This window comes from Oryza glaberrima, chromosome 9 (genome assembly GCF_000147395.1).
Source record: "Oryza glaberrima chromosome 9, OglaRS2, whole genome shotgun sequence".
Taxonomy (NCBI): domain Eukaryota; kingdom Viridiplantae; phylum Streptophyta; class Magnoliopsida; order Poales; family Poaceae; genus Oryza; species Oryza glaberrima.
Window position 1 is genome coordinate 11,635,931 of NC_068334.1, and position 16,759 is coordinate 11,652,689.

The following is a 16,759-nucleotide window of genomic DNA, read 5'->3' on the forward strand; positions in this document are numbered from 1 at the left end:
AAACCGGGAACAATACTGCCGAGTGATCTACTTTACATTGGTTTTTAAAGTTCAGCGATGGATTGTATCTGGTTTTTTAGTCTAAGGATGAAAATTAGATTGGACGACAAATTAAGCGACCTAAAGTGAACTTATTCCAAGGCAAAACATGTCCATAAACATTGTGATCTTCCTTCCAGATTGCATTCGATTACACCCTAAAAATCGTAAAAAAGTCCGTCCTTAATTTTTAATCTGCTTAATTTATACATTAGCATCATATTGCTAGTAACCAAGCATAAAAAAGAAATATATGTATATATATGTGTGTTTTGAATTAACATAGAAAATCCCAACCAGCGATATCACTCGATCAATTCCAGAACCACTCCCAGCTGTTTAGCGGCGCCTCCTCATCCGCCGCCACCGTCGCCGCCACGGCGTGCTCGAAGGCGTCGCCGGCGAGCACAGCGTCGACCGGGAGTAAGACGGAGGAAGAGGGGTAGTCGTCGTCGCTGCCGCCGCCGCAGTCGTCGTCCGACGACGAGGGCGGAGAGCGAGCGCCGGCGAAGTAGGACTCGGGGCTGTCGTTGCTGGCCGCTCTTGCGGCCGCCACGCGCGCCGCCGGCATCGCGACGCCACCGCCGCCGCCGTTGTTGGTGGTGGTGGTGCTCCCGGCGGCGTCGTAGAGGCGGCGACCTTCTTCGAGCTGAAACGACTTGGCGCTTTCAGGTGCGGCTGGCACGGCGGTTTGCTCCGCCGGCGCCGGCGACGGTGACGGTGACTTCCCATTAGCTTGCAGCTTCTCGGTTAATAGGATCACCTGCCACGTGGCACATTTACATCATGATCAAAATTCATTTTCCTTGACTCCATATTGTTGAAAAGTACACATGATCGAATTGCGATTAGTGCAAATGACAAGTCAAATGGACTGTCCGTATTTTGCCAAACACATCGAGCCCACTAATAAAATCTTGAGGTCATTTCTTATCCATAATGGAATTAAGTTGTAAGATTCTACATATCGCGGTTTGCATAAACCGATAGAAATAAAATTTCAAAATTTGGACCCAAAATAAGTTGAAATTCAAACAAAATTTGATTAAATATAAATTAAGTTCATAAGAATTTTACTAGTTTGGCCGATATAATATTCTGTCGAGGGACGAATAGACCCGGTCTATTTTTTTGGAAATTTCAGAAATTACGTTCGATATTAAACCCTGAAGTGGTATGATTGCTCAGAGGGGGGATGGTAGTACATTGATGATCCTTTTATCCACTTCAAGTCTACTATTGTCATCTGAAAATGAAGAATAACAACATAAGTAATACGACGTCTATTAAATATGACATTTGGCTTATCTAAAATAATGATTGAGTTGTGAACGTGCGTTTCAAGGTATGAATAATGGTTTAACATTTGCTATTTTTATGTATGAGTTTTCCACAAAGACACGGTGATAGAAACAGCTCGTGCAGTATTATATTATCTATTAAATAAATTATCTAAAGTTGCTAATAATATACCTCTACGGACTATAGATACGATACAACGATGTAAAACTGTTTTTATGACTGTGTGATCGTCAGAAAATGATTATCTTCGGTTCCCTTTGATGATCAACAAACGATGTAAAATTGTTTCTATGTTGGACGGTTTGACCACTCATCTTATTTTTCTAAAGAAAATCTAAGTATAATTATTTATGGTGACTATTACTAAAAGTATTTTAAGCCCAACTTATGATTTTTATTTGCATAATTTTCTTATTATACAAATAATTAAACTTACGATTTAAAGTTAATGGAGTCATATAAATTAAAATATATTATAAAAAATCTCAATTCTTGTTTAAACCTAAAAATTCTTTTTCTAAAAGTGAGGCCTTAATAATTAGTGGCCCTGACTATGATGTATCTCGGGGTTAGAATCATCTATCTTTAAAATCACACGAGTTTGTCACTGATACGTGAGTCGGATGAATTCTGAATCCACATATCAGTGATAAAAAAGAAACGATGATTTTGAAGGTAGATGATCTCAGTCCTGTGATCCGTCTCACTCACCTGAGATCGGAGGCTCTCGTTGTCGGCGGCGAGCGCGGCGCGGCCGGCGAGGAGCTCGTCGTGGGCGGCCCGGAGGCGGTCGAAGTCGAGCTCGAGCTGCTTCGTCTTCCACCTCGCGCGGCGGTTCTGGAACCACACGGCCACCTGCCGCGGCGCGATCCCGAGACGCCGCGCCAGCTCGCTCTTCCGCTCCGGCTCCAGCTTCCGCTTCTCCTCCTCGAAGCTCCGCTCCAGCGCTCGCACCTGCTCCGCCGTCAGCCGCCGCTTCCTCGCCGCCGCTGACGACGACCCCTGCTCGTCGACGCCGTACAGCTCGTCGACGAGGTCCTCCATCTGGAGCTCCAGCTCGTCGTGAGTCGTCGTCAGGAACGGCCTCTTCCGCCGCCGCCGCCGCAGCTCGGCCTCCTCCATCACCGGCGAGCCTACACGTTCACACACGTAAGCAACGCGCTCCAAGCTATATATATAGAACCACTGATCTGGGTCGATCGACACCTCCGACGAAGCCGCCATGGCCGCCAAAGAGCAGCATCTGCCCGCCTCCCGCGCCGGCGGCGCTGCACGGCGGCGCGGCGCCGGCGGAGCTGAACACGAGGCGGCCGGAGTAGTCGTCCATGCTGCACATGTACACACCTCTCTACTCCACCTCGTTGTCAAACTGTAAATATATATATATATAATCTCTCTACGTATATTAGCTATAAGCTCGTCCGCCTCCTCTCGAAACACGGAGGCAGACGGGCACCGGCCGGCGAGCCGGAGCTGAGCTAGAAAGCAGTGGCGATGGCGGCGGCGGCCGGGAACTTGTGGCGGAAGAAGCTGGTACTCCACAGCAAGCGCGTGGACGTCTTCATGGGGTGCAGAGAGAACCCCATGCCGCCGCCGCCGCCGGCGGTGGGGAGGTTGGTCAGGCCAAGGTTGATCGGTGCGCGGTGGTCGGAGAAGCGAGCCAGCGGCGGCGGAGGGACTGAACTGTAAGAAATATGTTTTTTCAGGGGCCTGGTTGGTTATTAGTTGCTGGCCAGTGGAGGAAATTGGACTTTGTGAGGGGAGGGAGGCTTTTGTGGGTAAAGTCTTGAGGTTGGAGGAGGGAGGGGTTTTATAGGCCCAAGGCCCAAAGGGACAGCTAGTGTACATTGACGAAAATACCCCTATTGTTATTTAAGTGTTAATCTTTAATTTAGGGTGTTAGTAATTAGGCAGCACGCTTTGTGGTTTATGTAGTTAGCCTGATGTTGGCCTCTCATTTTGGGGGATAAAAGGTGCTTCCAACTGACTTGAGAAAAAAAGAAATTGTTGATGCATTAGGTGTACAAAAATCTTGATACAAGCAAGTCTTCAACTCTTACCTCTATATGAATATAATGATATCTCTTTTAATTAGTGATGAAACGAAGCGGATTCAGACGGATAGTGGTAATACCGTATCATAAACCATTTAAGTGGATTCGGAATGGATGCGGAGTAGATTCTTTCGGATGTTAGAAATAGTATGGAGTCGATGCGGACTCAGTTGAAAACGGATTAAATTTATCGGATGTTACGTGTATATGCAATCAATACAATATTGAATGAGCAATGCAAGGGACAACAATACAATTATCAATAAATGACCCATCGAAATAATTAAGTGCTAAACAATATAAATATATGATGATCATAGTATAAATACATAGCTACGTACGAAGTGTTAGATGATTCTATGAAAGCCTCAAACTAAGGGGACTAGATTAATTGATGAATTAGGACATTGGATGTGCCGTTCTCATGTCATATGTATCCTATCAAGTGGTTACATGGGTTGATAATTTTGGATTATTCGGCAAACGGCCTATCGGAAGAAAGGTCGGATAATCCGCATCCACCGGATTTTAGAGATACCACATCCCATCCGAATACGCACCACACTATCCGTATCCGCATCCATATTCATCGGATTTCTAAAAACCATACCATATCCTCGTTGCAGACGGATTCGAAGTGGATCGATCGGATGGATATTATCCTATCTGTTTTCACCCCTACTTTTTAGATTTGATACGTGCTTACACGATAAAAGTGTGTGCGTTCGTTCATAGGTAGGAGCGGTCCCAACCATAGGAAAGAAAGGCTCAAGGCCCTCCTATCGATCATTGTCAAACCACTACTAGAAAAACCATTTTTGCCGATGTTGGGTATTTTTTTCGCAGGCGGGTATGGCCATCGGAGCCAAATGGTCACCTGCAAAAATGTAAATCGGGTTGAAACTCGCTGTCCGCCTACGAAAATCTATTTTTGCATGGCGGACCGTTTAAGTGGTCCACTTGCAAAAATTGGCGTGGATATAAAAAGACACAACAACAGCCCAGATTTTTTCTAAGACACTGTGACTAAGCTCTCCTATCTTCCTCACCTCTCAGCTCTCCTCTCTCCCTCACCTCTCCTCTCAGCAACCGGCGACGTGGGTGGCGCGGGGTCGGCGGCGGCGGCCCGTGGCCCCCACCCCCGATGGCGGCGGCGTGCCCACCCCTAGCGGCGGCGCACACTCTCCCTCCCAGATCCGGCAGAAGGGGGGAGGGGGGAGGAGAGGTGGTGGCGGCGGCGGTTCCCTCCCTCCTAGATCCGGCCGGAGGGACGCCGGAGGAGGGCGGTGGAGGCGGCGACGGTTCCCTCCCTCCCAGATCCGGCTGGAGGGAGGCCGGGGGACAGAGGTGGCGGCGGCGGCAATTCCCCTCCCTCCCAGATCAGGCCTGAGGGAGGCCGAGGGAGGGCGATGGCGGTGGCGGCGATTCCCTCCCTCCCAGATCCAGCCGGAGGGAGGCAGGGGGAGGGCGATGGCGGCGGCGGGGGTTCCCCTCCCTCCTAGATCTGACCACAGGGATGCCGGAGGAGGGCGGTGGCGGCGGCAGCGGCACCTCCCACCCCCGGCAGCAGTGAATTCTTTTTTTGTTTGCCGCAATGATTTTCGCAGGCAGGTGACTGGGCCGCCTGCGAAAATCGATGATTTTCGCAGTCATTTGCTTCCAAGCGGACCGTTCCCCCGCCTAGAAAAATAGTGTTTGGCCGTCTGAAGAAACCATTTTTCTAGTAGTGAACCCGTACATACATTTCAGATTTTAAGATATGTTCATGCTATAGGAAAAGCTTAATGATTATAGCATAATTAGTTCTTTTAGTTTTCTCGATATTTACTTATAATATATTCATGAATGTGCTTTGGATTTGTTTTATATTTAATCCACTTATATTAGTTTCTTTTTATCTTTTATTCCATTGGCACCTCCTAAAATTTGGATCTGCGTTCGTCATTATTCATATAATAAGATTGTATGCGTGTATATGTGAGCACATGTGTTAATAATGTGTTTTTTTTTTCTAGAAGAAACATTAATATCTTTGTCATGAATCAGAGATTATAAGCTGTTGCAACCACTGCAACAGTCCCATATAAGGAGGGTGCATTAACGAAAGTCATCGAGACCATAACCGAGTGAATTTTGCAAGCTGTGATAACTGCTGGACGAGTCACTATCATCACGTTATATATTACCTGACCTGTTCTATTGACTACATGATCATCTCTGTTTTGCCACCGTTTCGTTCGGGTAAAAAGACAATATTGCTACCTACAAAAAGCACCCTTTAGAAACCTAAAAGGCTATGCTAACTTCTAAGAATGGTTCACAAATCACAAGTAATATTTGGCACTCTAATTTTTATGCTTTTCTCTAACAAGTTTTATGACAATTAGCTGGGTATATAGTGTTTGTGTCAGTCTCATGACTGGGAAACACGTAGAACTATAATATGAATTGTGGTTGAACTATAATATGAACTAAATCCTTGTGGTTGAACTATAATATGAATTTAATTAAGCGCGTGATTGAACGAATCCTGGGACTTGGTAATTGTTGTACTATGTAAGCCATGTTCTAATGTTCCCATTTCAAGTATTAAAACGGTAATGGCTGCGACTCTTTTAGTCAACTTTTGTTTAATTTGATGGCCCATTTATGTATAGGAATCGAATCGACTACAATTGACAAAACAAAACCAGAAAAACTGTCATCAAGTCATCTCATGTTGTGATGGAAGACAATTACTGATATAGAGAATTGGTCAAGAGAGAATAAAACATACTAGCTAGTATTAATCAAGCTTGGGTTGGTTAGTGGATACTTCTAAAACAGTGATGGAATGAAATTAATGACCGCACGCTTTCCGTGCTCCAAAATGGTGTGATTTTCGTAAAACTTTTCCATATATAAATTTATTACAATTATTTTAAATTCATTTTTAAACTTTATAATATTTAATTGATTTGTGTCCTCGAATAATTATCATACAACATTTAACTATTCAGTCATTCAGAAAAAAGACCAAAAAATAAAATTAGGTAGCTGTTCACCCTTCTACCAAAAGAGTACTACTATACAGTGATGAAGGGAAAATGAGAAACAATATTGGATAGTAAATCTAACATTTTATTGTCATCCAAGGCCATGCTACAACTCTATGTTCTCTACAATTATGACCTTTCGGTATTTTTTGAGATTCTCTCAACAAAAGATTGCATCCAAAAAGCTGATCGAAATCAAAGAGGAAATACTCTTCCTCCATTGGTACGTTTTCACCAAATGTGCATAAGTTAAACACTAGTATGTAGTCTGGTCAAAAGTTAAGTACGGAGTACATTCATACATGCACTAAGAAAAAGTAGACAGGAATATGTTTAAGAAATAAGCTCAATTCCTTCATCTACTGGGGGAGGTGAATTCTTTACCCTACAGAGTATATATTGTACACATGTATGTGCTGCTACTACTAGTATGTTCTAGTTAGCTACAGTGCCAATGTAAAAAAAGGCACATTTATTCTGCAAATATGTACTTGCCGCACTGTCTCCAAGCATATTTCCTAACCTGTATGAACCAAAGCTGAACAAAGTTTACTGTAGCACCACATTCTCAGATGATGAAGCAATTAAGCTTAAAAGATTCGTCTCATAATTTACACACAATCTGTATAATTAGTTATTTTTTCGTTTATATTTAATACTTCATGCATGTGTCTAAATATTCGATGTGACAGGGTGAAAAATTTTGCGAGGGCCTTAGATACAAGTCATACAACACCTTTTGCTTCAACACAGCATCTAGTAGTATTCTACTCCATTAGATAATGATGAATAATGTGGAAAGAGGTATTTGGAACTTTTATGTCAGGAATGGAGCAACAGAATTGAAAGATGCTAGCTTCTTTGGTTGTAGTTAGTACAGCTATGGTGCTAGAAAGATTAGTCTCTGATTCTGCTATTCTCATTGTTCTGTGGAATGGATTCAGTCATCCAGACATCCTATAGAGTAGTGTAGAATAGGAAGATAGTACTAGATCTTTTCACCAAGCTACTGATCGATTGGAGAACTATTTGATCTTGAATTCTTGATCACTGTTCTAGAGCTCTGGGTTTCCTGTCTGTCTAACTTTTAGGAGAACTTGTTCCAGAAAAGATTTCCCAGACTCTTATCTGAAGAGAGAAGGAATATCAGAACAATTTGTTGAGTGACAACCTTGATGTGTAAGGTGTGATGAAATGTAGCTTTCAGCTGGTACTCCTCAAATATGCTCTTCACCTGCCTGTGCCATGCTTCACATGGCACAAAGGCAGAATAGTCTTAATAGTCAGCAGCTGCAACTCAAGAACACTCCCTGAAATTGACCTCTCCTCTATCTTTTATATATTATTCTCAGATCAGATTCAGAGTACCAAATGCCATGTTCTTGGCCTGCCACTTGTTGCATGCAGATTGCAGTTGCACAGCATCAGGTAGCATTGTAGTCAATTCTGATGCCCACCATTCTGAAAAGATAACCTTCTTTTTCTCTGCTTTAATTTGCTGTTGTTTTAGTGAGCTTTCTGTTCTTAGCAGGGCAGCATTTGGGGGTTAATGCAGAGTGCTCAACACCTGTGCAGGAGAAAGAGTTGGAGCTGAGTTTGTGTTGCCATAAACAGGAACTGATTTGACTTTCTGAAGCTGATCAATTGAGGTTTGGACCTAGTGAGATGTGTCATGTGTGACATTAGTTGATTACTTAAACCTATCTGTACACCATTTTCTTAGAGAGGTTCTTTCAGTTGTCTGCCAGACCAATGGTAGGTTGACACCTGGACAGCAGAGAATAATGCTCAAGATTAAATACAATAACTGAAGAAACTCGTGTAATATATAGTAGAATTTTTTGGGCAGGAGTATATAAAGAGAGTCGGCAGCCCAGAATCTTGATAAAATAAAAACTTTTCCTATCCTCTCTGAGAAATCATTTTATTGGTTGTTGAACTTTTGAAGTGTGTTTGCATTATATGTGTTTCTCGTGTAGTTTCCATAGTAGAAAAATATGGCAATCTTGGCCACTTTGCAAGCAAAAAAATTTGCAAATATTTTCATCGGTTTTATAGGAATATATTCCTTTATTTAGAAGGAATTAACAGAAGTATATCGTCATCATAGAGTGAGGGTGTAAATTCTCAGCGAGTTCGCACAGTGAGTGCACGACTTTGCTCGGAGAAAATGCGAACTTGTGTGATTAATCAATTAATTGGCACCATTAGCAATTAATTTTTTTAGAAACACAGTATTTCTTTAACTAGCATCATTAGTAATTAATTAACAGCGTTAGCAATTAAAAACAACATTCAACATTAGCCCAGCGTGCTCGCCTTCCTGCCGAGCGAACTCGCGCGACGCCCCGTGAGCTTGCGTCCCCGCCGAGAGACGATAACATGTTTTTATCAAAATTTTTTTCCAAACGTACATATTCATGAAAAACAGGTAAAAAAACATATATTATAAAAAAATTCCTTTGCAAGATATTAGTAGGACTGTCAACGAGCCGAGCTCGAGCGAGCCTCTCTATTTAGGCTCGAGCTCGGTGAAAACTCGAGTCGAGCTCAAGCCGAGTTTAATTTCAATACGAGCTTGTAGCTGGGTTCGAGCTCGGCTCGATCGGGCCTCGAGCTTCTCTCAAGCTTAGTGCCAAACATGCTAGTACTACTCCATTGCATGCATGTATCACAATTTCCTAAGCTCAAGCAGTCAAGCACCACCATTTAAGAGAAAAGGTACTGTGCTGATTAGAGGGAAAAAGCATTGGCAGCGCAAATCTTTCAAATTACGTTGGAGTACTATACGTTGACTCATTGAGGCATGCATAGCACAATACTAGCACACCTGACACCTGTTGCAAGCCATGCATCTTTTTTATTGGGAAGTGTGAAAGTAGTAGTAACAGCAACGGTAGAGTTTGCTAGGCATTGGAGGAGAGAGATTGAGTTGTAGAAAACACTAGCATACAAGGCTCGTCGAGCTACTCGAGCTCGCCTCGGTAGGCTCGCGAGCTTAGGGTTAGGCTCGAGCTCGGTTTACTCCTAGACGAGTCGAGCTCGAGTCGAGCTTTTAGCGAGCCAAGCTCGAACTGCTCGTGAGCCCCGAGCTTTTTTTTACAGCCCTAGCCGTTAGTAATTATCCAGTGTGAATTTACTGATCGGATGAGGTTTACTAATCCACACCGGGTATTCGTCTAGCATACCAAATGGTGACACGAAATAAGTCCTACATGCGATTTCATTTGTATACGTGTACTAGTATACTACTCCGGCACATGAATCCTCAACTGACGTGACACATCTATTACTCTTTACTTCCTATTTGACCAATCTCATCGTGATCTCTTCTACTTCTACCATGACGCCACAAACGACGAATGCGTATTAGCACATGGTCAAAAATCATTGGTACATTTGTTCCCATCAGTAGGCATCATAGTCTTTCATTTTCTTTTAGAAAAAAGAAAGGATTAATTGGTGTGGAGTTTGCTATCCGGAGAAGACATCAAACACCTATATGAAACTTAATTAATAAGATTTATGAAAAATCATTCTGTGACTTTTAAATATTGCGAGTATGTTATAGTGCTTAATTAAGAGGTATTAGGACATACCATAATTTATAATTTCTAGTTTGTTTTTTTATTAATACTCCAATTTCTAGTGTTTGGTACCTCCTTGTATCATTCTAGTTTAGAGGTACCAAAATTTACAGTAAAAATCCTCTCTAACTATAGACCCTATTGAATGAGTAAAAGGCACCACTAAGAATCAATCTCTTCAATCCAATGGACTCTGCCCATTGTTAGATGAAAGCTATATATCATCTTTCCAATAAAAAACAAAAGATTTGTAGCATAAAGCTTAATCAGATCTGCTGTTGCCAAGAAAAGGGAAGAGTGACACTTGTGTGCTCCACCAAGAACAACATGCAACCACACACACACAAACACAAAGAATGCAATTAACTTTGGGCCTCTGATTTATCTCCTTTTAAATAACACTTTCCTCCTCCAACCAGCTCCCCACTAAGACCTAGCTAACATAATGTTGATTGATCACAAACAAGAGGTTATGGGAAGCACACACATACTTGATGCTTCTAAATGTGTGTTTGAGGAACATGAGTAAGTGGGGTTTATTAATTTGTTGCTCCGGTCATCACTGGGTTAAGTTGTAAAAGAAGATGGTCACATATAACAATGGAATATAAGTAAAGCTAATTAGTCCTCTTTGTCTAACAAGAGAAAAAAAAAGGAGCTAGTTAATCCTAGGTAATGCTAGCCAGTGGGCAATGATTCACTTGGCAAGCAGACAAGTATAATATACTCCTAATTTGGGATTACTTTCCCATTGTCCATTGGCATTTCGACAGCACAAAGTACACAGAAAGATTGGATGCATATGTATATGTGCATCACATTACACATGAAGTGTTACTGCAAATGTCCTGCATGCATGCTGTTTGTTGGTCAGAACTAATGCCAGGCGCATTATGGTGTGGTGTTTGAAAGATGGAGAGGCATATGTTAATGGTCGACAAGGCTTTGGACAAGGCGATGAAAAAGAGAGAAAACCGAGACCCCAAAGGTAAATTAAGAAGCTTAATTAAAACGACGACTAGATATGATTTGGACATGTCTGATGGTACCATTTCGATCGTGCTTGGATCAAAGCCGGCCTGCAAGTAAACGTGCCACAATGCTTCACTTCCGTCGAATTGATGGAACGTGAGAGGGAAAGAAAGAACTCGAAGATGATCGAGAGAGCAAGCCATGTGCGTGAAAGGGATAGTAGCGGAAGATCATAGCAGGATAGTGCAGATGTTTACTGCTAATTACTAAGTAGCAACATTTTGTGCAGGTTTCTTGTCATTGGCTCCGTCCGTTGTATGGCCGCGGATGCAGAAGCGTGGATGGCTGGATGCAACGAGCAGTGATTGCTGAGTCGAGTGAGTAGCTAGTGTGGTTGATCGATCGCGAGGTCGAACAGGAGTTTGCACTTGCGTTGTCGGCAAAAGAGAGAGATCAGAACAGCAGATGCACACTTGCACACCGGTTGTTGGACGAAGAGGATACCGGTCGACGATTAACCGGAATAAAATCAGAATTATATAAAAAATTTTAAAGGGGGTAAACACTGCACATTTTTATATAAATAAGGGGAAAAAATCCAAATAGCGTCTTTCCAATCTTCCCGCTGCAACTAAATTCCGTGAAAAACACTCCCAGCAAAACATATCTACTGGACAACAAAACAATATTGTTCCTATTAACTATAGAATATGGATTGTAGTGGAGGCTAGCAAATGGAAGCGTCTTACCAAGCTCTTACAAGTGTCTTACCAGCAATGCTAAGGACGGTACAACCGGTGGCTGGTTCGTGACACCTTGAAGGACATGATGTGGCGATTGCAAGGATCAAAGCGGTGCTGACCAGAAGTATATATGTGTAACTTGGGAGGCACAATATATAGTAGCAAAGGAACGCAATTGTGCTAATCAAAAAATGCAAAGTTGAATAATAGTTCAAAGTACTAGTCAATGTGCTGCCCTAGTCTAGACTCAACTCTAGCTCAAGCAAGCACCCGACAATACTAAGGACTAGACATGAATCAATGCACAACTCTGCACTCTGAAAACATACTCCAAGGATGAATGATTTTTTTTCTTTCTTGATGCGGCTTTTTTTAAGCACCTTTCTGCCTTTTTTTTTCTTTTTTTTAGGTGCGGCTTTTTCTTTCTTTTTTTTTTCTTTGCACCTTTCTGCCTTTTCTTTCTTTATTTATTTATTTATTTTACTTTTTTTTAACAAAAACTGACCACTGACCTCGAACAGGGACTCAAATGTAAATATGAATATTACAGGAATTCAAACGTAAAGTGTAAACTAAAATTGGATCACCTCAAAAATGTAATACTCACATCACGTAGGTTCCGTTTTTATAAAAATATCTCAAATCCGTAACTTAGCAATACTTGATAGAGGAAAGATACGGACAAGAGAGGTGGGACTAGGGGGACTCAGTACGGGATAGATGACTTGACCGAACAGACCGAACAGCCAAAGAAATAGGCCTAGCTAGAAAATTTGCTCCACCCTTATCCACAACTCTAAATATTTCTTCCTGTATGTGCTATTTTCTAGGAGATATTGAATAGATTTGATCGGCTCCTCTCCGATCCCCTCGTGCGCGCCCACAAGCACGGCAACACAGAAGCAATAGCAATCGACCAATTCTAAAACCGCTTCATGAAAATTTCTCCAAAATACAAAAACAGAAACCCAACGACGAGACGATTCAATTATTTAATGTCCCAACAACAACCGACGAGATGCAAAACTGGACCAAAACTGACGTACAACTCATACACGAGTGATGAACCCTAGACCTAAGCGATGAACAGATGTAATACTCAAAACTAAAAATTAAATCTAAAACTAAACCAGCACTCGACACGACGATGCAATCTAGAATTCAACAAAGCAAAATCTAATACTATTAGATTTTGCTTTGTTGAATTCTAGATTGCATCGTCGTGTCGAGTGCTGGTTTAGTTTTAGATTTAATTTTTAGTTTTGAGTATTACATCCGTTCATCACTTAGGTCTAGACTCAAGTATGTGAGTTGTACGTCAATTTTGGGTCCAAGTTTTTCATCTCGTCGGTTGTCGCCGGGACCTTAAAAAATTGAATCGTCTCGTCGTCGGGTCGTCGGGTTTCCGTTTTTGTTGTTTGGAGAAGTTTTCATCGAGCGGTTAGAGAGTTGCTTGCTAGGGTTCCTGTGTTTCCGTGTGTTCCCGAGCTTATGTGTGCCGTGAGAAAGAAATAATAATAAAAAAAGGGACACACAAGGTTGGTTGACGTGGGTTGGTTCTGTTAGAGATAAAAATAAATTAGTGGGGCCACCCTTATCCTGTGGAGGCTGGGGCCGAAACCCCCACCCCCCATGTCCGCAACTACCACCTCCCCCTCACGGCCGACCACCTCCACCTCACGGCAATTTCTCCCGTGCCACTTTCTCGATTATCACATTGTTTGGTATTTTGGTGATTGTAGATTTGAGATATTTTTATAAAAACTGAACCTATATGATGTGATCATTCTATTTTCGAGGTGATCTAATTTTAGTTTTATACTTTACATTTGAGTCCCTATAATATTCATATTTACATTTGAGTCCTTTTTCGAGGTCAGTGGTTCAGTTCTTGTTGAAAAAAAAAAGGTAAAAAAATAAAAAAAGAAAGAAAAGGCAGAAAGGTGCAAAGAAAAAGAAACAAAAAAAAAGCCGCACCTAAAAAAAAGAAAAAAAAGGCAGAAAGATGCTTAAAAAAAGCCGCATCAAGAAAGAAAAAAATCATTCATCCTTGGAGAATGTTTTCAGAGTGCAGAGTTGTGCATTGATTCATATCTAGTCCTTAGTGTTGTCGGGTGCTTGCTTGAGCTAGAGTTGAGTCTAGACTAGGGCAGCACATTGACTAGTACTTTGAACTATTATTCAACTTTGCATTTTCTGATTAGCACATTTGTGTTCCTTTGCTACTATATATTGTGCCTCCCAAGCTACACATATATACTTCTGGTCAGCACCGCTTTGATCCTTGCAATCGCCACATCACGTCCTTCAAGGTGTCACGAACCAGCCACCGGTTGTACCGTCCTTAGCATTGCTGGTAAGACACTTATAAGAGCTTGGTAAGGTGCTCCATTTGGCTGAGTTGTTGAGGGGCACCACTACACCGTGTAGCAGATTATTAGGGATAACCTTCATTGTTTGTTGTTGTTTTTGTGTTTGCAATGACAGGTATGAGTGGCGCTCGAAATCAGCGATACCAACAAGGTGCACGTGATGACTGTACTTTGGTGCAACAAGTGCTAAGTTCTCAAATGGAGAAAACGGAGCAATGGCAGTACCGCGAATTATTTGAAACAAAGTTTGTGGTTAAGGATAGAGCATGTCGTACTATAATCGATAGTGAGAGTTGCAATAACTTGGTTAGTTCAGATTTGGTTGAGAAACTTGAGTTGCCTAAACAACCACATCCTCATCCATATTACATCAAATGGTTCAACTCTTGTGGTAAGTTCAAGGTAAATAGAATTGTGAAGCTAAACTTTTCGATTGGAAATTACCATGATACTGCCAATTTTGATATTGTCCCTATGCAAGTATGTTCTTTGTTGTTTGGTCAACCATGGGTATATGATAATAATGGATCGCATAATTTTGTTGCTAATACATACACATTTGGACATAATGGTCGGAAAATGAAATTGGTACCCATGAGTTTTACTGAAATTTTCGAAGATAATCTTGAAAGGATGAAGAATGGAATCGAGGAAATTTTCAAAGATAGTATTGAAAGGACGAAAAATAGAATCGATGAGATTTTCAGAGATACTAGGAAAGATACTATTGTAATGCCTTCAACTAAGTCTGAGTTATTACAAAATGAATGTAATGTTGTGCCTATTGTTTTGGATACTAATATTTTGCAGGCATCTGAGAATAACCAAGGTAATGAGAAGGAGAAGAAAGACGAAGAGGAAAAAGACTTATATATAGCTCCATGCATGCTTGAAGAATGTTCAATTGACCAAGCGCCGATAATTTCTGAAGATGAGAAAAAAAGGTAATAATAATGGTGCTACAGTTACTCAAGGTATGCATATTTATGATGTGCCAACTATGTCCACTACTTATGCTACATTAGAGCAACCTATAGTGGAAACAATTGCTGAAATACCTTTGTCACAAAACAATTTGTTTGATGTTTCTTGTGATAAAGAAGAGTTGTGCGATGCTTCACTTATATCCATGCCACAACTAGTGAATGAACATGTTAGTTCTACAATAGAGCCACTATGTGTTGAGTTTAAACATGTTATTCACATTGCTAGCGAGAATGAAGAGCTTAAATTGCTATCTTCTTTAAATACTTGGGGTTATATTCAATTTAATGATTTTTGTCCACTCAAGTCTTTAGAGAAGAAATTATTTGCTAGGTTTGAATTGCCATGCCCTTCTGATGTGATTTTTCATATTATTGGTAATTATGATAGTAAAGGAGAATATAATGTGCATCGAGTATATATTTGTTCGAATTTGACTATACCTCCTTTTCACGATGAAATGTATTGTCTAGAGGACCGCATGCATATAAGTAATTCTCTATCTAGTTCCTCTCGTTGTTTAAATGAGTTACAGGTTGGTTTGCAAGAAGGGGAGTGTGGTGGTTTTTCGACTACAAAGATTTTAGGATCCAACCATATGGCCATCAAGAAATGTTCCTCACCAGATGTTTGATAGATAAAGATAAGTACAATACGCTCCATGATAAGGTGAAACCGAGGATGGTTTCCAATAAAGAAGGGGAGGATGATGAGGACACAACTAGCTCGGATATAACCATGACTACCCTGACTACCTTATGTATTAATCAACCAAATGTGCATATGTTCTACATTAGATCTACTTGTTATATATTTGAACAAACGTTGCTACACAATGAGTTTTGTGTGTTTTCGTTTGCAGAGGTACTTGCTTGGGCGAAGGAAAAGAGACCGAGCGTAACAAATGCATGAATGATCAAAGAAGTTGATTGGGGACCAAACCAAGACCATATCCAAGTCTACTTCCATCTGACCACGTCACTTTTTTTGTCCATAGAAGACAAGAGATAAAGTTCTACACGTTTTGGATTTGGATTCGGGCCTCCTGACAGCATCAACTTCAAACGGACCTAGCCGCTGATCCAGAAAGAATTTCGGGGCCATGAGTACTTGTTGGAAAGCTTATGGAGTCTACTTTCAGATGGTTTTGGTTCCACGTCAAAATTCCTACCGAGCTGCCGGAAATCTGCAAAACAAGCCACGTACCTCATCCAGTCCGAATCTTATTTTGAGTTTTGGGCCTTGTAATTGTGTCGTGGGCTTAGCCCAAGGGGCTGTGCGCCCTAGGGCAACCCTAGGACGTCCCTAATCATATTAATTCAGTAGCCGTCATCGTTTAGAGTCGGGTTTTGCTTAGATTATTCTGTCAAGAACAGTTTCGCCGCTAGATCGGTTTGTGGAACCCCAAATTTGAGTGCTTAATCATTCATATGTAATTTGGTTGCAATCTATCTTGTTCTTTTTCTTTTGTCAACCACCCAGCTTCGCGTAGTTTTTGGTGATTTCTCATCACTCTCAACGATGTCTTGCTTCCTGCTGATCTTCAGCATGATGAGCGAAGTTCTCCCTATGTCTTCTCTAGTTGGGCATGTGATTTAATACACCCTTTCAATAGTAAGCGATTGTTTCCATGTTTTAATTACCAGAATATTATTAGTGGAATTAAAGCGT

The 16,759-nt window shown here is 41.5% G+C and overlaps 1 protein-coding gene across 1 annotated transcript; it reads right to left on the minus strand.

Annotated features, from left to right (window-relative positions):
* Window positions 1-278: 278 nt before the first annotated feature.
* Window positions 279-3,108, minus strand: LOC127784126 (homeobox-leucine zipper protein HOX25). Its single transcript, XM_052311317.1, has 3 exons — window positions 2,548-3,108; window positions 2,053-2,474; window positions 279-802 (listed from the first exon to the last, which is right to left on the minus strand). The coding sequence occupies exons 1-3, from the start codon at window positions 2,675-2,677 to the stop codon at window positions 353-355; spliced, it is 1,002 nt and encodes a 333-aa protein (XP_052167277.1). The 5' UTR covers window positions 2,678-3,108; the 3' UTR covers window positions 279-352.
* Between the last annotated feature and the right edge of the window lie 13,651 nt (window positions 3,109-16,759).

Excerpts from the sequence above, each read along its gene's own strand:
- LOC127784126 (XM_052311317.1), bottom strand. The coding sequence starts at position 2,677 with ATGTGCAGCATGGACGACTACTCCGGCCGCCTCGTGTTCAGCTCCGCC. Across the intron at positions 2,475-2,547 it reads CCATGGCGGCTTCGTCGGAG|GCTCGCCGGTGATGGAGGAG; the intron begins GTGTCGATCGAC and ends GTGAACGTGTAG. Across the intron at positions 803-2,052 it reads ACGAGAGCCTCCGATCTCAG|GTGATCCTATTAACCGAGAA; the intron begins GTGAGTGAGACG and ends GCCACGTGGCAG.